This window comes from Oreochromis niloticus, linkage group LG14 (assembly GCF_001858045.2).
Source record: "Oreochromis niloticus isolate F11D_XX linkage group LG14, O_niloticus_UMD_NMBU, whole genome shotgun sequence".
Lineage (NCBI taxonomy): Eukaryota > Metazoa > Chordata > Actinopteri > Cichliformes > Cichlidae > Oreochromis > Oreochromis niloticus.
Genome location: NC_031979.2, coordinates 26,633,864 through 26,657,535, shown reverse-complemented (window position 1 = coordinate 26,657,535; position 23,672 = coordinate 26,633,864). Strand labels below are relative to the sequence as shown.

Genomic DNA, 23,672 nt, shown 5'->3' with positions numbered 1-23,672 from the left:
GATCATTATAGAGTGGAACAGTAAACACTGCAAGCTGGAATTTAGCTGACCGGATTGAAGTCATATAGCTTTAAAATAGATTACACAATAAAACATTCACAGCCTACTCAGAGGGAACTTTATGAGAAACTGAGGAACATTGGCACGGTAACCTGTTAAGCCCCAAACCATCAGGCGAGCAGAAAAAAAACCCAGAGAAATGTACAGTAAATTCTGCCAGTACCTTTAATTATGAGGTCGCATTTTCACCGTGCTGTGCAGACCTGATATATGGACGTCTTTCACATCTGGGATGAAACACAGGCCAGCTGTGGCTCTGGCAGAGCGCCATCGGAGGTCACCACAGGGCCTGGAGTGACTCCAGCTGTTTGCAAGTAGTCCAGATGATATATAAACTCTATAAACAGCTTGAGACTGTGAAAGTTTGTGGCAGGAGCCAATAAACCGTTAAGAGGGATCAGCAGCATTGTCTCAGCGTAGATGGTAGCCGGGCTCTGTAACTGTGCTGAAAACTGAAACGTTCAGAGGGTTGAATTAGGACATCAGAGACTGGAGAGAGAGAGAGAGAGGAGAGACCATGCTGCAGTAATTCCCAAGGGATATGTGAGAGTACTTGAAAATTAAAGCTCAGCTGATCTGTAGCATTTTAACACCACTAGCTGCATGTGATGTAACATGAAACCAATTAGCAAAAATAATAAACAAACATTTGAAATGTTAAATGAATAAAATGGTTAGCTGTGGGTACGCTTAAATGGTGAAAATTTGTTTGATGATCTTCACACTTTCATAAAACTCATGAAACTGGTTGTTTCTAGGATTACAATGCCCCAGCTGATATTACCCAAGCTTGACTCACTTGAACACCTTGTGAGATATTTTTGGTTTGACACACAGCACTCCCTAGTACTGTGCACTAAAAACTAGGTGAGGGAACATATTTTGCAATGATGATGTTTCATCCCGGGACGCACGGCGGTGTAGTGATTAGCCTCGTTGCCTGTGACAGTAAATGGTTGTCTGTCCAGGGTGTACCCTGCTTCTCGCCCTACCTCAGCTGGGCTCCAATGCTCCCACGATCCTAAACTGGCTAAGCAGAAGTGTTTGCATGAAGAAAGATCCCCCTAGCAGAAAACCAGAAATATAGCATGCACTTATGACTTTCTGACAGCGTGTAACAGCCCAACAGCTTATGACCTCTGTTTATTCCTTTAATTTGTCACCCATGTTTAAGCCAAACCAACCCAACCAAAAGTTTGTTCCAACCAAAAGTTGTAGTCAAATAAATGTATTAAATCGTGTCTGTTCATGAGCCACATGCTGCCCCGCTGGGCCAGAATATTAAAACTGCTGCACAAGATTGAGCTGAAAAGTAAAGAAGTAAAATTTCACTCTGTAAACGTCCATATTCACAAGTTTTTCCACATTTTGTCAGTTTTTTTTACATTACGGAGAAACACTACTGCTGTGCTTAAAACATATGCATCAACAAAGCATGAAATGAACAATTTGATCCTTTCTTTGTGTGTGTGTGTGTGTGTGTGTGTGTGTGTGGAATGCCGTCCTTTCTGCTACAAAATAGTGGAATCTGCAATAAAAACCTAAACTAAACTCAAATAGAGTAGTCCATCAGTTACCAGTGTAGACACTGCTTCTTAACTTCAAAGAAAACAATTCTGTTAATGTGTAAAATGAATTCAAATCACCCCCCTCTTTTTCTTCCATTTTTTTTTTTTTTATTTTGTAAAGAGCAAATAGGCTGGGAACCGCTGCCAGTCAGACTTTACGAGCGCACACAGACGGCAGAAACAACAGGCAAATGAGACGTGATGCATAAAATAGTAAACTGTTTTATTCTTTTTTTAACCATGCCACTGAACACTGACGCATACAGAGTTGTGCCTGAATCCACACGGAGAAAACACTTTCACACACTGTGTTACAAAGCTGTAATGAAGAGGGATTTTACTGCACACATGGCAAGAAGAACAACCCTGATTGGATACCAGGTCGAGCTTTGATCTGGCCCTGAGGTAGACAGACATTGACATAATCTAAACAATGCTAATCACATCCTTCTAGGACACATCAAATAAAAGACAGCTGTATTATCACAACATAGAAAGATCAAAGAAAAAAAAAATCCTTTTCAAACAAAAGTGCTCTATTTCTTTTGGTCCACCGAGGAAAATCCATTTATAGTGCATGTTCATGTAGAATAGATACAGTGAATGTGTTTTCATGGCACTGAGTGTTGTTGGCTACTTAAGAAGGCATTGGTAATGCCCACAGATGCCAAGATTTGCTATACACACTGTTTTCATCCAAAGATGTCAGTCCATTGTCACTTTGAAGGGAACAATTTGAGACAAGCGTGTACTTTTTTTACATCAAAAATTGCTTGGAACTTGCATCAGAGTATCAGCCACTATCACAGTATGTTGCTTCCAGTTGCAATGTTCAGACAAAGTGGATCTACATGGCAGTCTATCTTTAATTGAGTAACAATAAACAAACACCCAGAAACAACTACCAATAGCACAGACCCATGTACTCAAGCACATCAATGCTCTACTTATAAAAGAGGCACAAGGGAGGGATCTTAATCAAATCAGAGACTTATAAAACACACACATTAAGATGTTTTCTTTTTTTCTCAAATCATACCAAATGTAAACAGATAGCAAATTACTGTAATACAAAAATACAACATGTTTAAATCTATAAGGCCCGTGTTAGGCTCACATAAGGGAATAACATACCATGACAGATTTTACATTACAGCTACACTACAACTGACAATAACCTGCTCATAGTAATTCAGTGTCAGAATTTTCTTTTTGTGTTTTGTTTAAAAAACAAACAAACAAAAAACTACTTTTCGTGTTTTCTTCAGTTTTCTCCAAGAAAATTCTGATTCTGTGATTTTTATAAGACATCTATATATAGTTTAAGGGACAGTTCACAACAAAAAATCAGATTTTCTGGCAGTTAGTGCCACTTGTTTGTTTAGTTTTAGTGCAAGCCGCCCAGTTTGAGAAGACAACGCTGCTTGGAGATGTCGTCCTTCTCTTGAAATTCATCAAAGTAAATAGAAATCATAATCTCAATATGCAAATAAAATCAACCAAAACACAAAAAGCTCAAAATCTTTTCATATATCAACTATTCCACACGGCAATCATATCAGACGGCATCACAACAGGCTCATGCTTGTGGCTGAGCTGTAATGTTAGCTACCTGCATGCTTCTTTTGGTTAGCGATTACAGAAACTACAGAGTAAATAGTCCCTACATGAAATTGCTCACAACAGAGTTTTGGGGTCTTGTTTCTTTAGTCTCTGTACCATTTGATTCCATCATAATCAAGAGAAGACAAGCATCTCTATAAAAACTGGGCGACTCGCACCAGATGAATAAACAGCACTACAGACCAGAGGAAAAATACCTACATTTGATTTTTGGATAAACTGTTCCTTAAAGGATTTTTTTTAATAAAAAAACTACACAGAAAGCCGTGTTGAGGCATTTTTTACACACTTTTTGACCATGTAAGTTATGATGAATTTAAAAAAAAAACCAAACGAGCTGAAAACGGCTGATGGATGAATAATTTGCAGTGGATTTAAAACAGTGAAAAGTGAGGAGAGGTAGAGCTTGCTCTACTAGAAATCATCCCAAGAGACACGGACCGTCTGATGAAAACCAGCACATATTTGGTAACAAATAAACAACGTATAAATAGCACAACCTTATTACAAGAGAAACTCAAATTGTGAGTTGAGTTTATTCGCCCCCCCCCCTGAAACAATAACACCCACTGCAAGAAAGACAAGGCAATTAAAGAGATCAAGCTTATGAGGTCAAAACGTGGCAGCCATTCAAGTAAAACATGCAGAAAATAAACAACTCAAATAAAAATCCAACAGCGGGAGAAAAAACAAAAACCCCCAAAGCAGTCACAGGAAATTAGGAGAGAAAATGTTGCAAAGTTCAGCCAATCAAGCCTTCGTGGAATTATTTTCAACATCTACTGCACAATCATAGACAATAACTCGGGTTGTCTGATGGTTTAGCAATCAGTCAAAATGCTCCTGCTACACATACAGGTCAGCAGTCATAGCCATTGTGGCATTGATTTTAACCACAGTGGATCCATTAGAGATACAGTGATTATCAAAACTTGTGTGCGAGGGAGACGGTGTGTGTCTGCATGTTTGGGCACGTCAGGGCTAAAACAGTTAAGTCATCAGGAAACTGTCAAAAATGTGATAATCGATTAATCTTGCAATATTTATTGGACTTTTTTTGGGCAAATATCTTTGAAGAATTCAGCTTGTCAACAAAATGTGACTTCTTCTGCCCTTTCTTTTTCCTTTTAGAGTAAAAATAACCTGACTGATGATGAACATTGGTTGCAGCCCTAACGTGTACGCCCATCTGTTTTCGTGCTTGCACATCTAATTGTCAGGAAAAAACAAATAAAACCAACCCAGTATCTCTTTGAGCGACATCTCTCCGTAATACACTTCCCAGTTCACCCAACAAGAATTCAAACTCTTTCAAAAACCCTTACAGAAACATTTCAAACCAGCAACACAGGTTTTCATCCAACAGTGACTGTGTGCATGTGAGTGTGTGCGAGCGCCAGTCAGACTGTGCTTGGAGTCCAAGTCCTGCTCAGACATAACAGACATACAGGTAAGTCTTTTCTATCCTCCAATCCGCCGGCACCTCCTCGGGTTTGTGGCCCTTCATGTGCTTCTGCATGGCAGCCAGGCTGGGGCAGAAGTCCTGGCAGATGGTGCACTGGTACGGAGACGCTCCGTTGTGAGTGCGCAGGTGCTTGATCATAGCCGAGTAGTCTCTTGACCGTTGGTGACAGAGCTTACACTCAAATGGCTTCTCACCTGAAAAATTCAACAATACGGCATTAACCTTGTAGACCTGCAGCCAGATGAGACGGGACTCGCCTCCTAGTTTAGGCCGCTGCACTTTCAGAGGTGTGTTTATATGTCGGTGCTCTAGGGTTAGACCTGAATTTGATATTAACATTTCAAACCCTGAGCCGTGAAATAATACTGGCAATATCTTTCTTTTTTTAATGAATTGGTTATTAAACCTTCTGATAATTTTTTTTTAAAGAAATTAAATATTAATTTGCATATATTAGTTTTAATTTGTATCATATTTGCTACATCTGGTATTTTTTGTAATTTGTTGCTTAAAAATGGGTGAAGGAAAAAAAACTTACTGATAATCTAGTACTCAAAAACTCTCAAAACTCATGTATTAAATATGATACAATTGGCTTTGAAGGTTTTAAAATGAGTCTGTCAGCATCCAAAAGAAATTTTCTTTCTGTCTTAAAAGAGGGACGTGATTAATTTATGTGATTAATATAAAATCACATAAAAATAAAAAGCGGCCATTCCTTAAAGTACAAGATAACTAATGATCAAATGATTAAACTTGTTTCCTTCCTAAAAGAAATGAAATTTTGGCAGAGCACATTGTTAGCTGTAGAAGAAATGCTGTATTTTATTTATTTTTAAGGCCAAAACCTTAAATGCATTAGTCTAAATCAATACGTTCCTGCCCTTTCTATGGCAGGCATTCCCACTAAAGAGTCTTAACAGTGATTTTCCAGCATACAGATAGCAGGGCACTGTAGATTTTAGTAAGCGTGACTCATAAAGGAGTAAAATACTGCTTTTGTGGGGGACGATTTCTACACAATGAATTATACAAACGGCAGCAGCAGCAGCATGGTAAATGTCCCAATAAATGAAAATGTTGGCCCTGGTCACTGTAACACCAAGTGCAACACTGCGGTGTATCCATGTCTAGTAAGAGAGTTTTGGTGTGTCGATAATACAGGTGATTGCTGGACTTTTCTGTGGATCCACCTGAAGGACATGCGCTCCTCTCTGAGCTCTTACCTGTGTGTACGCGGTAATGTGTCTCTAGCTGGTGTTTCAGGCTGAACCTCTTCCCGCAGCCATTGCACTCGTAAGGCTTCTCTCCCGTGTGGATGCGTTTATGGCCCCTCAGCGTGCCGTCATCTCTGAAACAGCTCCCGCAGAATTCACACTCAAACGGGTGATCGCCTGAAAGCACAATCGTGTCACAACAGCGGCAGCGGCAGCAGCCACAACACCAACACAGCCCATTATCGTGAGAAGCATTAAAGGCTAACTTTATCCTTGGCTCGACACGGCACGCCGCATATGTAGCTGCATAGGTCAAATAGTCACAGAGGCCTTTCCGCACGTGCATAGCAAACATGGGAAATGATGTTCTTTCAGACGTTGCTAATGTTATGACACGAGGACACTCCTCTTGGCTGTCGGCTAATAGCTAATAAAAGTCCTCCAGGCATGTGCTGCTCTGTTCTCTATACTGTAGTTAATCTATTTCTCTCCTAGGCTGAGGGTTTGACTCATCTCCAATGACCTATGTGCCTCATTATCTCAGTGTCCACAGCAACAGCCAAGTCAGAGGATACATTGCTCTCCTCATTACAGGCCGATTCTCCCCAATCCCCCACCCCACTGTGGAGCAGATGACATTTACAAAATGTTACTTCCAAGCAGAATGGCATACAAACAAGATACGCTGCCATGGCCAAAACTCCCTTCACTTCTGTCTCTTCACATCAATTATGTATTTCTCCTGTCTAGACATCAAGCCGTCCTGACAGCTGGGAGTGTTATTTAAGGTAAAAGAAGAAAGGGGGACATCTTTTCAGTAAATATCTCTCCGTCTCCTGCGGCACTAAGACTCACCCTTGGTAGAACACACAGACAAGTCATTTCCATTTGCTTTTCCTTCAATATTTATTTGGGTTTCCTCTATCATTTTGGGTGAACCACACTAGAACTGACAGCCGTGAATTGCAGAGGCCCGAAGGCTGTCTAAGAACCCAAAATATAAACAGGATGAAATTGCCCAAAATATGCACCGGCCATAACGGTACAGTGCTGTCATCGCCGAGGTGAGTCATCTTATAGAGAGGGAAGGAGGGTGGGAGAGGATGCATGCAAACTGACTAAAACCTTAAAGCCAATAACCCCAGGAAATTAACCCATATACCAAAATAAATACAGCTGTCTCTCGTCTCCTCCTTAACATATGCATGTGCCTGACACCGACATGTTCGCGTTTTATGACGGCAGCTGACACTGTGAATAATGAGGATAGTACAAATGATCCGTCTCTTACCCGTGTGTGAGCGCAAGTGCCTTTTGAGGGTAGTGTGGCTGGGAAAGGGGCGCTCGCAGTGGCTACAGATGTAGCTGTGCATGCCTGCATGGGCCTCCATGTGCTGCTGCAGGGCCTTCTGGGTCTGGAAGCGCTTTGCACACAGCAGACAGAACACCGCCATGTCAGTCCCTGGAGAACGCGCAAGACACAGACGCACAGTTATTTCAGTACCATACACAGACAGGGCCTTAAGTGGGGAAACTGGGTCACTTCAACTTTGTGTGAGTCCTCTGAGGGAAAAGCTTCTTTCAAAGAGCAAGTGCCTCTACCTAAACTAACTCCCCTAAAAGCCCAGAGGCACTTTCAGCTGTGAGTCTTTATACGTTCTATTTTAAACCATGAAAGTCATTGTTTTCTTTAAGAATTTCCCACACAATGCAGAGCATGCCAATCACACAATCAATGGCTCCTTCCTGGTGTGTTAGATGTGTAATTATTCTCTTCATTCCCCATCAGGAGTCAGCTACAGCCTGTGAAGTCCTCTGTCTCTGTGCTCAAAGAGCAGCTGATAGTAGCTCCACCCTAAATGATGCCTACACTATGCGCTCTGTGCAGAATGTTAAGTAGTGATATCAAGCCATTAAAGGCAGGACTGCAGGAAAAAACACAATCCAGTTTAATCCTGTGTGTGACCTGGCATCTCTTTGGGGCTGCTTTCCTGTTGCACAGAGTGTGGAGAGGAATACAGATAGGGAGTCGCTGGCAGGCTAGTTTAAGTCAAAATGGCTATGTGAAGAAGATCCATTGGCTGTCATACAGTCAACATTTGATCTACAGGATGTGTACGCCAGCACGCTCCATTGTGACATTCACACTGATGCAAAATTCATATGCGCACCGGTGAGGGACTGGTTAATCAGTGGCATCGGACGTAATGTGCATGTCCTGGAGAGTGAGGCTTTAATGTGAGATTATGAGGTCCTTATTTCTCTGTCTGCACAGGTTGCAGATCATTTACAATGCTAGCAGGTCCCATTGCTCCTGACTCAGATTCAATCAGACATCTCCAGCGGAGGATCATTAGTAAACAGAGGACTGTGCCAGCACTTCATTGGAATTCAAGTGGGGTTGCTGTGTCGCATTTAAAATGCAGTCTGATGAGGTCCACTAAATCAAATCATTTGTTACTGTTATTGAAGTGCCTTGAGGCAACTGGCAATTAAATTGGAATTAACGCAGGGAAAGGGATACAGCACACTCATACTAAGAGGGAAGAGTGTCAGACACTTGCTTTAGGTTCAATCAAGTTAAAGACAAGCCTGTTCAAAGGAGAAAGAAAAAGAAACAAATCAAGCATATTCACATTTTTTCAGGGATAAATCAAAAACGTTGGCTGAGTATTGTTTGCTCATCCGCGTATCACAGTTTTCTCAAACAATGAAAGACACTTTAACATTTCATGGATGACTGCAGTTTAGCTTAAATAAAGAAAGCCTCAGCTTCCTGGTTTTTTTTTTCTCTCTCTCTCAAATGTTCTGAAATTTCACCCCAAAACAAAACTTAACAGAACCGATCGTTCATAATCATTAACGGAAATAAGACGAGATGAAAGGCATTCCCCGATCTTAAACGTCCTGCAGGGAGCCGATCTGATGGAATGAGCTGCACCTGTTCAGAGGCTTTAGCCTGTGCTCTTTTCCACAAAGGGCACACAATGAGGTTCAGGGCCTCATTGACCAAGCCCATTAGTCATAGGCTCCTCATGCAACTCCTACAATCCCTGTCTTTATGTTGTCGCCTAATGACCAAGGCCCTTTCTCACACATGGATCACAATATTTTAGTTGTAGACAAAAGACCCTCCAGTCTCAATGCCCCTGCGCCCTCCCCACTCCCCTTATCCGCTGACCATACAGGAAATCCTTTCACTGGCTAACCAGCTTCACTTTCTCCCTGAGTCATACCTAACGAATGCTGCTTTTGCTCTGCGCTGTGTAACAGTATAGTCTGGATAATGATCTATCCAAAATGGTTAAAAACACTTAAGAAGCAGAAAATGCAGTCTCTGAATGACCCCGACATGTGAAGCCTTCCTCCACTTTAACCAGCTAGCAGTAAATTCTTTCAACCAGCAGGGGGAGCGCTTTCTGTTCCAATGTGTCCGCGTTACTGTAGCTGCAGGCAGAGCAGAGCCCTCAACCAACTGAGCAGCATATTATCCACCTTGTAGATACTTCAAAGCTACTTTAATTATCCTCCCTCTACTCTCTCGTTATTAACCGTCATATATTTTAAACGCCTGTTTCGGTGCAGCTTGCATATTTTCCTTTTTTCCCCCCAACCCCTGTCTGCTCCAGAAGTTTTACATCCTAGTTTCTCTGTGGAGGTAAACCGTGACTCCCTGACACACTCGCAGACACTCACAGATGTACATCCTGATCTTTCTGTCACCGACAATACTGAAACTTGAGAAAAGGAATATGACAACTCTTCTGTCACAAGAATCTCAACCCTTGATCTCGGGCTGACACGCAGTGACAACAGCTCAGCAGTCGTTTTCGGTTTTATTCTGCGCAAGCGACGCTGAAAATAAAAATACCAAATAATGTCTTGAAGTGTAAACAAAAACCTTTGGAGGCGAGGAAGTGTTTGTATGCGTTAGTGGTGGCATTTCGCCTCACTGCGCGCTGTTAACTTTTGAAACGAAAAAGGTTTTGCGGTCGTAGAGTTTTCCAGTAAGCTTTGGTAATAAATGCAGGGGAGATTCTTTATGAGAGAATAAGCCCTAAAGTTCGCCGTCACTGGCCCCTGCTTTCTCACCCTTAACCAGACAATGGGTTTGGACTTTAGGCTTTAAGGCACAGGATGACCCCCTGACCTATGGCCCTCAATGGGCTAAAGACCACGTAATCAATAGCATTTCTCAAAGGCTGGAGCGTTGACTGAGCATTGTGTTTAGTGGGCGGGAGCTTTAACAGTGGGAATAATGATTTACTTTTAAGCAATTCTGCTACGAGGCAGAAAATCTAAACATTTACTGTGTGCGTTATGTGACTAAGCTGCTCATCTAATGCACAATTAGGTTAGTAATTGAGGACAGTTTGGGGTTGTTATGCGATTTCAGCATATCTCCATGAAGCCGATGTGTATGCTCGTGTGATTTAACATAGTCTGCCTTCATGCATCTGCCACTTATTCAGTCCAACTGAGGTGGGAGCCAGCCAGGCTCTCACGCTGCCTAAGAAACAAAACCATGTGTCTAGGCAACCAGATAGGATCATGGTCCTTGTTGGGGTGAAGTGTTCAAGCTAATCCCTTCATTCACAAATAAGCGCAGCCTGTTTCTTTTCAAGCAGCAAACAAAAGTTTTCCCACCCTGAGATTCTGGGAGTAAACCCACGGCAAATTGGACAAGAGATTGTATCAGTGATGACCGCAAAGCTGTATAATTTCTTCTGTGTTAATCTTAACTTCAGCGTCCTGAGCCTACAGATTACACTGGTCGAACCGTGAAAAATGTCCTTTCTCTGTTTGCTGAAATATGCCGTAGACTTCATTTTAACAGCATCGGTCACAAATAACCGGCATTATTTTAATAGACGCTTTCAGAATTCGATCCATTAAGGCATTTGTTTCGGCAAATTGTGAATGACAGCCGAGTCAGAGCTGAACAAATCACCTGCTGCTATCAAAACAACAGCAGATTTCACAGTTTACAATATTAACATCAATGCTGTTCACGTCCACTAGTATGCAGTGTAAAGGCACTTTCAACTACGTCCTCGGGCCCTGCTCGCCGTCTGCCGGCACACTGCTATCACCCTGTTAAACATACACAGCCAGGCGGGCTATGTGCTGGACCTCACATGACCCTGTGCGTTCAGGCTACTGTACGTGTTCATGTGGACAGCTCCATGTAGAGCAACAGTACAGTACCTTAAACAACCCCGGGCCCTCATCAGTAGACTGCTAATCTACCCGAGTGAGGAACAACCGACTCAATAATTAATGCAACAAGAGATACGTTGCTCGTGTTTAACCACCATTCCACGGACCGGTTCATTGAGGTCACACACTGATTCATTCGCCTCTGTTCCTAGAACGTTTGCTATATTATCTATAGCTACTGTATTTCACTTTACATGAAATGGCAGGGCAGCTCGTGGCGTGTTTTTTTTGTGTGTGTGTGTGTGTGTGTGTGGTAACAGTCAGGGAAAATAAATACTGGGGGGGGGACATAATGGCCAAACAGAGCGCAGTTCAGTTCAGTTTAAGGCTTATGCGAATTACAACTGGGTATTAACAGGAGGGTGCAGTATGATGACGGACACGCAATTAGGCGAGCTAAAAGGTCTGCATTAAGAGGGATGCATTAGAAAGCCTGGGCTGTATCTGAACAGACTACAGGACTGTTTAATTAGGGTTTGGACAGAAGGTAATATTATTCACTTGATGAAGCAGCCTGTAATGTGTGGAAACAGTGCAGCTGCTGTGAGTACACAAAGACAGCACTCTTATGGCCTTTTTTCTGTAGGCAAGGCAAGGTGGCAAAATGGTCAGCCAGCACAGTTTGAAGGACATACAGTCGATTTCTGTGCATGGTGGAGATAAGCTATGAGTCTTGGGTTTTCCAAAATGGAAAGCTAGGTGCCCCAGAGCCCTTACTTGCCATGATGAAACAAACCCCTTTGTTGTGAGAGCAATTCGGAGACAGATCCATTCTTTTATTTTGGGCACTGACAAGTAGGTCAGAGGAGACTATGACAGTGCTGTGGTGAGGAGTAAACAGCAGCACATGATGTTGTTTTCCTCCGTGTCCTGGCATCCAACACCAGCAGCAATCCTCCTGCCCTCAGGAAGTCCTCACATACCCCCTACCCCCTTCCCTTCTCACAGTTCAACCCACCCCTAACCCTCTCCACCACAACCCCCTGCTCTCTTTGATCTCTAACTTCAGCAACCCAGGGCCATTCACCTCTGACATATAAAAGTGGCTAAAGACTTTCACTGTAAACTAGTCTTGCGGCCAAATCAGCCAAATTGCCACAGAGTAAGGTCTCCCAAAAGCAGAATTATTTACCCTCTGGAGAAGAGGTGGACGGCAGTGCTGCAGCTGCTGAGGTCTGACAAGTGTTAATCTGCTAAGAGGAAACTCATTTGGCTAACTGGTTATGCCACATGGCAAATTAAAGCAGAGGCTGCACGCTCGGCACTGTGTCTCTATCTTTTTTGTTTTGTTTTGGGGGGTTTTTTTTAGAAGAAGAAGAAATAAAAACCAGGTGATTTACAAAATGCGAGTCTCTGCAGTGATTTGGAAAATTTCCTTGCATAACCTCGGCACAACTGATTGAATTACCTGTAGCTCATGACGAATGCCACAATAAGAGTCAGTAAAAAGGGTCATGCGTCACAGCGGACCAAGCTGAGATCATGACAAAATAAGAGAGTAATGCCCTCCTGCACCCTGCTCTGGATACAGTGCCAAGCTGAAACCGAGCTCTGGATGTTTACAACTCAGGGAGATGAGGGTAGAAACTTCTGGGCATCGTTAACACCCCTCCATGTCCACATCCATTAACTATTCATACTCTGTGTGCCACCTGGAGTTACAGTTACGTGCCAGTGCTCCTGAGAGGGTTATCACCTTTCTCTGACAGTAGCAGAAAAGGTGTGGATTCGGACACTGTCAGGGATACATGTATGTGCCATCTGACAACAAAACTGTTGGGCAATAAACTCGAATTTAGGCGGATGGAAAAATGATGCATTCATTACCGACAACCGATGAACCTTTTAGAACTGTCTTAATCAAAAAGAAAAATACCAATTTACTAAGAAAAGTACTGCACTTAGACAACATCTGGTTTATCTCTCGCTTGATTTTTACTGCGTTTTATTTAATCAGTTGGACACTTGTGTTGTTTGTCATTTTTATCTCCTCCTTTTTCCTTTTTTCCCCCCTCTGTGAAGCACTTTCTAACGTTGATAACGACTTCGGCTCCCCGGGCATGTTTTTCCAAACTACGAGAGTCCAGATTGCAAATCACCATCCAGGTTTGTGCAGCCAGTCAGCCAGAAATATAACTATTTAAAAAAATACTTTGACTCATCTTGGTGCCAAATGTTAATGCCAGACACTCGCTGAACAAGAAGAGTATGTAATGCAAACATTTTGCCTGGTTTGAGATCACTGAAAAATCACAAAAAGGTGTCTGGCCTGCTGTTGAGTGTGTGGGCGTGAGGTAAATAATTTCACAGCCGCTGTCATGAGGGAGGTGAGGATAGTATGTCTGTGAAACTGTAATGCTGGTGCTGTAAAGCTACTGCTGTGGCAAAGTGGCATGCAGTGGGTCTGGATGCCAGGAGATATTAGTGGGTGATATGTGAGAGGGCCTCCCACCTCCCTGTTGATAAATTATGGAGCATCATGACAGGAACAGTTTAACCCAGCCAGCATGACAAGCCAGTTTAGACCATGATCACGAGTCCCGTAGTCACGGCTTACTCAACAGCTCAATGCATGCTGTCCAGGTTAAACATTGTGTGTGCGTGCGTGTGTGCATGCGTGCGCGTTGAGAAAGCATGCACACATGTTTGTAAAGTACCTGTGTGTGTTTGCCTGTGGGCTTCCAGAGCATCCTCTGAGGAGAATGTCGCTCCGCACTGATCACACACGAGCGCCTCTGCAGGAGCTGTAGACAAAATCAAATTCAAAAGAGCGTATTTTGATCAGACCTGAACACAAACATGTGTTTGTAATTGCAGACTAAGTCAGTTAATTTCACATTTAAAGAGGACTTTGGAGAAAAGCAACGAGAGGGGGGGAACAAAGAGACGCTGTTTGAAAAGTCAGCAAAGAGCCTTGTTTGTCACACACTTGTGCTTTTCAGGTGTTAACACAAGGAAGCAAATGCGCGGAGTACAATGGAGCAGTGGAAAGCGCCGTAAAAACACAACTGGGGACAAACAAAAGCACCAGACAGGGTGCGATGGCCCTTCTTCTCGAAAAAAAGAAAAAGAAAAAAAAGAGCAGAGCTGAAGAGTTTTATTTACCGTGCCCTGTTATCAGTCTCTGAACAGTGAGCAGACTGTATGCCTGAGAGGCCACAGAAGGACTGGGTGTTCTCTCTACAGCAGACGCTTCCCGCCTGCGGCACATCCCTTTATCAAAAAAAACACTTCAGAGTCAACACCCCGAATCCCACCGCATACACTGTAACTACAGTTCCCAGTTCACCTTTGGAATGCCCTTGTCTATTCTGATGAAGACATGAGAGAGACAAGTATGCACGCTGCCAGCAGAAACGTTCAATCCTTGTTCTGCACTCACCTCACACCTGCACAGACAGACAAATAAGACAGATATGCACATACGCACACATGCACACGCTCGCTCTTTCTCTTTCTCTCACACACAGCTGTTTGGATGTGGGTTGGCTCTCACAGAGATGTAAATCGGTTGCAGATCCATACTGGCCCAGGGCTCATTCACTGATCTATTTTCTGCTCAGCTGGCTTTAAATGAAGTTAAAATGACTCATTAAAACACCCACAAGCTTTGGGAACTCTGAGCGCTACAGCCTAAATGTGGTCCTCTTTCAACTCTTACGATGCCACTATACAGAGACACTCTGCCACTGTTCCCAGTGCTGCACACAAATACCAAAAAAAAAAAGAGAGCCCCAATCTGTTCATTTCTAAAAACAACAATTTTTGAAAACAAACTGTTACTGTTTTGGAATACTGCGTTTTGTTACACGGCATAAAAATAAAACTTGCTTGAGAGTAGTGTTGTTTAGTAGTAACACTAAAGCAGCATTTGCGATCCTGATGTTGTGTGACGCTGTCCAGTGTGGTGTGTTGTGTTGTGTGAGATTGTGTGATAAGGGAAGAAGAGAACATAGTGCATTGTCTTGTGCAGTCAAAGGCACGGAGTGTGCTCTCATCCATAAACCATCAAACTGTCTCCAGACGCGGCTGCAATCGTCCTCCATCAAAACACTTTGTCTGGCATACCAAAATAAGAGCCAGCATCGAGCTGAATACCAAATCAGCCCATTAGAGCAGTGGAGCACTCGCTCCTTAGCAACCAGCGGGATCTAAGGCTGCTATACCGAAATACACAGTGACAAAGAAATGAGATCCACATCTCTCTCTCTTTTTTTTTTTCTGTAGTATTATAGGTTGACACATTGGGATGGGGAGAGTTTATGCAAAAAATTCAAATTAGGTTAAAGGTGCTGCTGTTACGGATGTCGCTGCGAATTGAAAATCAAAGCGCGTTGTGGTGGTCGGGGTAATGCAAGACAATATGTGTGTTTAGGGTTATCCAGAGGGTATAAAAGAGGAGGAACAAAAAAAGGGAGGGGGATCAGGTGAAGTTTAAAGAAGCAGATTCTTTCTCTCATCCGTCAGCAGGATGTCATTCCAAAACAATCCTCATAGAGCAGGCGGAGAGGACAGGGACTTTGCCTTGTCTGTACACATATTCCAACTGAGGTTTCTGTTTTAGTTTCATTTTTAGTCCCTGATCCCCCCCCCCCCCCCCCCCCCAAACTCCCCGCCCCTCCTCTCTCTCTATTTTGGATAAAGTAGCTGGGAGAGCAGTCAGGTCTGATTAAGTCTGCATTTGGGTACAGTGTGTTCCTGGACACACATCTGCGAGCGAGCCATCACACACGCTTCGGAACACTGGCAGAACACCCAGGCCTGCCGGCAGCTGATGATGTCATCACTCAGAAGGGGCAGAGCTGGCGAGCTGCCAGAGTCTCCGAAAAAACACAGAAACGATTCAAACTGAGAGAGACTAGAGAGGGAGACGGAGAGAAGAGAGGGAGGGAGACGTGCATAGACCTAAGCATGGAAAAGAAAGCATGATCCAAGTATTCGGAGCAGCACTAACCGGCATGGGGAGGGGTGGGGGGTGGGGGGTTGTAGCATGAACAGGTGCATTTGAAAAGCTGCACTACTGTATCAAGAGGGTTGATCAGCTCTGAATGCTCTGAGATGAGAGTGTGAGAGTTACTAAGTACCTGTGTGAGACAGCATGTGCATCCTGAGCCGCATGCTGTCCTGGAAGTGTTTGCCACAGTATTCACAGCCATTGCCCTTCTCCTCATTATGGAGCCTCCTGTGGAAAGACAAACACTAATGTGAGCGTGTTAACGGGTACAAGAAACGGAGCGAGAATGCACTTTTGATAAAGCAAAAAAGCCGCAGATTCGAGACACTTTTATTAAGGTCTCCCAAACCTAGAAGCATCATTGTAACAAGAGGAGCATGTTTTAATTCCGGCAAGAATCCCTCGCTGAATGCAGCATCATTAGCGTAAGAGGCCCTTGGAGTTGTGAATCACAACGCATGAACGCTAAAAGAACACAGACAATAGGATATCTGGCTAATTTCAGAGCGCAAACATACGCGTGCCTCCACCCGCCAGCACTGCAAGACACTGGGCACACACGCAAACCCACTCAGACTAAGGCGCGCGCGCACACACACACAGACGCAGACAGAGCACATGCACTCAAACTCGCATCCCGACATAATATGCACACGCATACACTCCTCCTGTAACTGCAATGAAAAGGAGAAAAGAAGATGATTCGCTAAAGCTCCGCCGGCAGCAAAACCTATCATATCATATCACACACATCCAAGCATGCAAGGCATCTGTACTGTTATCCTTGGATCACCCCGCCAACAGCAGAGCAAATGGCCTAAAAAGTCTGTGGTTAAACACACACTGTGGTCATAATAAATGAGACTTAAGATGTCATTTAATTTAGATGAAATCAACATTAATGCCGTCAGGAACAAAAAGGAATCCTTTTAGAGCTGCAGGCCCAGAAATACTCCATGTAGTTTCAAATCTGACCAGCTTCTGTTCATACTAGATTCCTTTAGATTGTATTTAGGACATCCTGGTGCTCAAGCAAGTCTGAGATATATGCAGTTATATTACAATCTTTGATTTTTGGCAGATGCTTCCTGATATTTGTTAATATGCTTTAAAAAAAGATGTTTGAGGTAGTTTAGAAAAAGTGTCCAATACGATTGCTTACAGCGAGGTCTGCAGCACATGTTGCAGAGTAGCATCAGTGGTTTTCATATTAAATAGAGAGAAGTACATTAATAGAAAAATATCTTCCAATTCAAAATAACTGGCATTCTGCATTTATAATAGGAAGTATAATATTATTTTAAGTTCCAATCGCATTTGAAACTAACTTAAACTAACTTCACTCACTGTGCATCAATATGTAGCTGACATTTTTGTCATTTAGTTGCATAGATGACCCCTTAATTACAGAGGTGGGTAATTAATTTTCCCAAGGGGCCACACGAGAATCTCTTTAAAAGCTTATTGGTGCGGCCCTCCACAGCAGTCCCATGTTTTTTGTGTGGCTCCTGCACTTCTGCATATGTCATATGCCAATCATCAGCGTTCTGCATTCCCACTGGTCGTCACTTTAATCACTCGCTTCAAAGCTGAACTCACTTTAGCTTGGCACCCGCCCACTTCGCATCACTATTAGCTTTTTCAGCTGTCACTGCTACGAGTCGCCGACATTCACTGACTGGAGCCCAGTCAGTGTCCTTTTTTTGACACTGTTTGAAATACTTGGAAGACCAAATTACAAGACTTTTAAAAAAAATTGATTTTGTGACTTTTTAGTTTATTCGTTGTTATGTTTTAAATCATACCATATATGGTTAAATGTCAATATCAGCTTCTGCCCTAAAAGAATAAGTAACTGTTGGGCTCCAAATGCAATGAAAGGGGTGGACTTTGTGTCCTGCTGGTCTGGGAGTGGGGGTGGGGGGTCGGGGGTTAAAGGCACTGACCGTGTAATCATAATGTTTTAAAGTCTGTGTCCAGCTGCGAACAACTGTTGCGTTTGATTTTGAATTCATTCCACGTCTTCCTGCCCTCATTTCACTGTCATTGAAACAAAACCAATAAATTATTTGAAGTTAATTAATTTTGGAATATTGAAAAGAGGAGCTGTCCTCAAACATGCAAAACAGGCTTTTAATTTGATTTTAGCGGCTGTTTAGTAACCTTGAAAAGTTAGTGGAACACTGAACTGTTCATTTTATAATTTCAGCCTCAAGGCTGCTGATTTTTTTTTTAATGGTATATATTTCCCAATTGTTTATTTATTTTAATCATTCAAACCAAATTGATTTCTTTTTCTGAAGTGTTTCATACTAAAACTGTGCCAGGAGATGCCTCCTGAACAACACCAGAAAATGTCAATCTGCAGGCCAGGTGTATGCTCAGTGACCTGGTTACAGACCTACAGCAACTTCATTACATCCTCAAGCAGTGCCACCACCGCAGCTCCTTGAACCTGCGGACATGAGCCTGTCTCCGTGAGTAAGCTGTGCACATCACTAAATATCCCACAGGATGCATCGTTTCAACAGAGTTCTGGAGTGAGGCTGAAATGTCAGCCACGGGCATGAACAGGGAAACACTGCGATCCTAATCATGGGTTAGCTGCACATTAGGACTGCAAACTGTCTTGTTTCTACCGACTGATGATGAGTCAAACGCTGACGAGCATGCACAATTGGAAGCATCTGCAATCAAGTTAATGAGAGCTGTCATCGATCTGGTTAATTTTTTGTGTACAATGACAAAAGGACAAGCTAATAACTGGGGTAAAAATAAACAAGAACAATAAAAAAAACAACAACAAAACAACAGAGCCGAGTCGTGAAGCAGAAGTTATCCATCATGTTGCTGAAGCGTCCAGCCCGGTCCCTGCTGAGAGGATCCTGTCTGCTGATGCAAAGGAATGCATATCAAATAGCCTGGGAGACAGACTGTTGTGTGAAGCGCACTTCTGCACAGATAATCAAACAGAATTTAGAAAATGAGGCTTTGTAAATGACAGCATTTTGCGACACCAAGGCCTCTTTATATCAAACCCCTCACAGAGACCCGATTCAAAAGTTGCCGACACGTCTCACTGTTAAGACACGAGCGCAGGTGTCCCTGAGAATAAATGAACAAATTCTCCGATGCTGTTTCAAGCTTTTGACTCACATTATATTGACTGAGAGAGGGGGAAAAAATCTCGAAGACGTAGAAAAGGTTAAATTTAAGAGACACGTGTCTAGCATAATCATTCATTATCACAATAAGCACAGATCCACCTGCACGCCCGTCTCCTCCATCTTTTATTAAAGGTAACGCACGACTGTCAGTGAAAATGTTGAGCCGCAGGAGAGTGTAGCAGTGTTTCTTCAGCACATAATACAACAAAATATTTTGTGACTATTAGCTATTGAGCCTGGCGTTTTTAAAATATATTATTTCATTTTACATTAGTTAAAACAAGCCAGATTAAAAATAAACAGCACAAATTGGTGTTAATGGTTGTTTTGTGCGTGTTACCTGTGCTGCTCCGCGGCCTGCCGGCTATGCAGCTGGAGCCCACATTCGCCACAACACTGCTGGCCTTGAGCTGGGGCCTCGTGCCTCATCCCTGCTGCAAACTGGCCAAGCCTGCTCAGGAGCTCCCTGTGCAGCAAACCTTGGTGCAGCAGGCCGCTGTAGGTTCTCGGGTCTAGTGGCACACCCAGGGTTGGGGCCACAGAAACAGACACTGGCATGCCCTCCCCTGTGTGGTTGGATGGCACAGAGTATATGGAGGCCAGGTGTTTCTCAGAGATCCCGGGAAAACAGTCAAGAGTGTTTCCTGCCATTTGTCCTCCATCCTCGGGGCCTGTGTGCAGCTCTCGAGCACTGGTGATGACGCTACCTCTCAGGGGCGTCCCCGGGCCTTCGTCTCTAGGCTGGTCTGACATGCAGCTTCCCTCCCCTGCACTGGAGGATCTACCCTCGTAGCTGTTGGCATCGTCCACCTGCATGCGCTCTGATTTTATACTTCTGGGAGGTTCGTGAGATGAATCCTGGGCTAACTCTACACCGCTGTGCTGAGCCTTCTGGGAGTTCTCCATGTCTACCACTGTGTCCTGCTTGGGGCTCGATTCAGGAGCTGCTTCAGGCTCTGGGCCAGGAGAGCTCCTCTCAGTCATGTGGTACAGTGCCAGGTGGTGTAGAGCTGTGGGACTGGTGTGGTTGGGTCCATCCTGTATGGAATGCTTCTTGGACATCAGCATTTGCCTCCAGTGCCTGGCCCGGCCATGGTCACTGTGATCTCCGGAGCTGTGATTCCTGACGGCCACTTCCTCACTCTCCTCTGCCTGGATGGTCTCCAGCACCTTCAGGCACTGCTCCTCCAGGTACTCGATCTCCAGAATCTCTGCAGCATACAGCAAGTCGTCCAAGTCCTCAGCTGTGGCCTGGAGCGAGGCGGTGTAGGCGTACTCTAGGATCTGCTGAAAAGTCTTGGGGGACAGGAAGTCCAGGGCGTAGCGCAGGCTGCTGCGGTGGAACAAGATCTCGAACATTTTGCTAGTGCAGGCCAGGACGGTGCGGTGCGCTGGAAACTCTTGGCCATCCACTGTGATAATGACATCACACAGGGTGCCGGTCAGACGCATCTGATTAGCCCGCTGCAGGAGCGTGCTGGAGTGAGTGGGATTGTGGAGTTGAAGAACACCCATGTTTGTCAGACCCCTATCCACTCGGACCTTTGCTGAGCCCACGCATGAGGTGTGGCTGTCCTGCCTGCTTTGCTTTCAGTTCGCTGTAGGTCTGCGTTTTGGGGTGGAAGAATGAAGATGGAAGACTATTAGAGCCCATTTCACGTACAGTGTGATGCAAAAGGCAGATGATTATACTCCAGGAAACACACCAGTTAAAAGCAACTTAAAATGATATTAATGAATATTATATAAAGTGAAAAGCAAACCCTCGACCCCCCTATGTGATTTCTTTAAATATTTTATTTGATGCACCCTACATGCATTTAAAAAATACCAAAGGGAGACAACAGGTCGATGAGCGCAAAGCAACAGTTTCCACTGCAGGTGATTAGTCTGAGGTCTCACTGAGAGCGGTCACGTCGCTGTAATAACGTCTGCATACTGAGAGGTGACGGTTCAATTTATCAAGCTCCTCACACATTCATCCATTCCTTCAACAGGTAGGCCTGCTATTAACAAAGCCCTTCAAGGGTTGATTAGTTCATTTAGGCGGCGCACGTTCATGATTAGATGTGTTACAATTAAGCGCTCTGCTTAAAAAAAAAAGAAGGAAAGAAAGAAAGAAAAGAAAAACAAAAACCTGAGTAAGTTACCAAACTGGCAAAGCACGAAAATAAAGCGCAATCCGCGCATGCATGGATTTTTTTTCTATACATCCAAACGGCTGAATGAGTGTCTGTATAATCCCTGTTTGATGTTTTGTGTAGTCGGACCACTCAACGGCACCTCGAGTGATGCTGACGGGCTGCATCCTCAACTAACCGCAACATCAGAGCGCATCAGGTGCAGACGCACAAATCCACCTGATTATCCAAACACATTGCGAGAAATTAACCCTCCCTGCGCGCTTTTCATTTAAGGGGACGCGACGGGTTCGAAAATAAAAGACCCAATTAGTCTAAAATAGTCCAGAGTGCATCACAGTGGAGTGAACAGCGTGCGATACAGTCTGAGCTCATTCAAGTTTGGAAAATCCTAAAGCAGTGCGCGGACTAAACTTAAGTGGATTTCCACATGGTTGCGGCGAATCGAAATTATATCAAGGAGCCACAAAGCTGGCATTATTGTTCAGTGTTAATAATTAAGATGAGGAGGTCTCAAAAGTAGTTCATCGGAGCTGAATCACCTGACAGAAATCAACAGTGGAAAGAATAAAGAGTGGCGGCTGTCAGAGCTGTTCTTACCTCCGTCTCCTAATGTCCTCCGCTGATTATCCAGGCAGTATCATGCTTACACATTTCACAGTACCCGCTCCAAACTCAGTCCTGCTCTAAGTAAGCAAATCATCACCCAGCCACGACAGTCAAACCAGCAGGGGGAAAGCGAGACTGCCGAGAAGAATTTTCAAAATAAAACGACGGCCAGAGCGATGTGATTAATAACTGTTGATCTAACTGACTATTGTTATTATCAGGTTATAATTACAACAGTAGTGACTGTGTGACGTTTATACATTGTTTCCAACATGCTGTAACTAACTTAAGAAATAAATTGTTTTAAGAACCAACACTATGATCGCAGTAAGCGGGACAAAGTTATCTGAATGCGTGTAGAAAGCACTTAGTGTGAGTTAAAATCGTTAGTATTCATGTCTTTGTAGATCGTTGCAGAATGACACTCCTGGAAAAACGGCACTAAATGAAGGAAATTATAAAGGTTAGTTTCATTTGATTATATCACAAATATTCTGTGCATTTATTCCTAAATACTGACACATACATCAACATATTTTGATCAGTATTCGATGATTTAGCCTATTTTACTCACATTCCTGGGTTTAACTCTAAGCCTTCACGTGGAAACAAAGGTAGACACTGAGTAATGGTTACACTTATGTATATCAGCGCTTTATGCAGATAATCCAAATATTTTGTAACAAACTTAGAGAATATAATTTTATATTTGAAGACAAAGAAAGAATGCGATTCTTATATGGAGGCTTTGCTGCTTCTTCGTTTTTTGCCAGCCACAAGGTTACTTTACCCAACTTGTAAACCGGTGTACTTTAGTTTTTAGTATTTCAGTAAATGAAATGGAAAAACTGGCCTGCAAATATGCTCTTGTGTTTAGGCCACTGAATCTGTTGCATCCTGGTGATTTAGTGCTTTAAGATATGACAACGTGACAGACAACGTGTTTCCCCAGCGCTCCAAGTTTGCATCTGACTGAGGAGTTTTGATTAAGTCATCCTTTACCCTCCTTTTGTGCTTTTCCTGTGCATCTCTCTCTTTTAAAGGTAAAATATGAGACAACGATAGATGGGGGTAAAAAATCCATCCAATGCCTATTATTAAACCCGATTCTTTTATTCCCTGTACTGAACAGAGTATCCCAGAGTAACTGTGTATCCCATTAGCCAATTAATCAATGATTTTACCTTGGAAGTCTCAGAAATATCTGGACTTCTATACATTTGAGTTGGAAAAGCCATTCTATTTACGGCCCTGCATATATATACCTCCTAATTTACATATATTAACATATGATTTTATTCACCTGGACCAGCTGCAACTTTTAAATGGTCCTGCTGGTGGCTTACACAAATGCAGATGACGCAGATTACAGGTTAAATGAACTGAATCTTTATTGGCCAGCGGCACTGGAAATAATGTAAGTTTGAAAGTATGTCAGCTTGTGGCATGAATAAAGAAATGGGTTACTTCATACACGGTGAGAAGTAAACGGTGTGTCTTTGCCGTATGCACAGCTTGATTAAAATATCTGTTTGACAGCAGGTTGAGGTTTGGTCTCTCTAAAGGGCGCTCAACGTGATTTCCATAACCCTGCATGAATATAATTAAATCTTTCTATACAAAATAAATAAATATCACTTTCACACTG

General features: G+C 43.2%; 1 protein-coding gene and 1 long non-coding RNA gene across 3 annotated transcripts in view; one reads left to right on the top strand and one right to left on the bottom strand.

Moving 5' to 3' along the window:
* LOC109194417 (uncharacterized) overlaps positions 1-23,672 on the top strand; it is a 77,561-nt gene that overhangs the window by 18,944 nt on the left and 34,945 nt on the right. The gene's annotated exons all lie outside the window — the stretch shown is intronic.
* Positions 1,831-22,196, bottom strand: zbtb16b (zinc finger and BTB domain containing 16b). Its single transcript, XM_005459615.4, has 7 exons — positions 22,016-22,196; positions 19,615-20,880; positions 16,238-16,335; positions 13,811-13,897; positions 7,225-7,395; positions 5,943-6,110; positions 1,831-4,910 (listed from the first exon to the last, which is right to left on the bottom strand). The coding sequence occupies exons 2-7, from the start codon at positions 20,787-20,789 to the stop codon at positions 4,681-4,683; spliced, it is 1,929 nt and encodes a 642-aa protein (XP_005459672.2). The 5' UTR covers positions 20,790-20,880; positions 22,016-22,196; the 3' UTR covers positions 1,831-4,680.

What these genes read in the sequence shown, in the direction of transcription:
- zbtb16b (XM_005459615.4), bottom strand. Translation starts at nt 20,789, where the DNA reads ATGGGTGTTCTTCAACTCCACAATCCCACTCACTCCAGCACGCTCCTG. An exon ending in CAGGCCGCGGAGCAGCACAG is followed by an intron (nt 16,336 to 19,614) that starts GTAACACGCACA and finishes GTCTTTCCACAG; the next exon opens with GAGGCTCCATAATGAGGAGA. An exon ending in CCACAGGCAAACACACACAG is followed by an intron (nt 7,396 to 13,810) that starts GTACTTTACAAA and finishes CGCGTTCTCCAG; the next exon opens with GGACTGACATGGCGGTGTTC.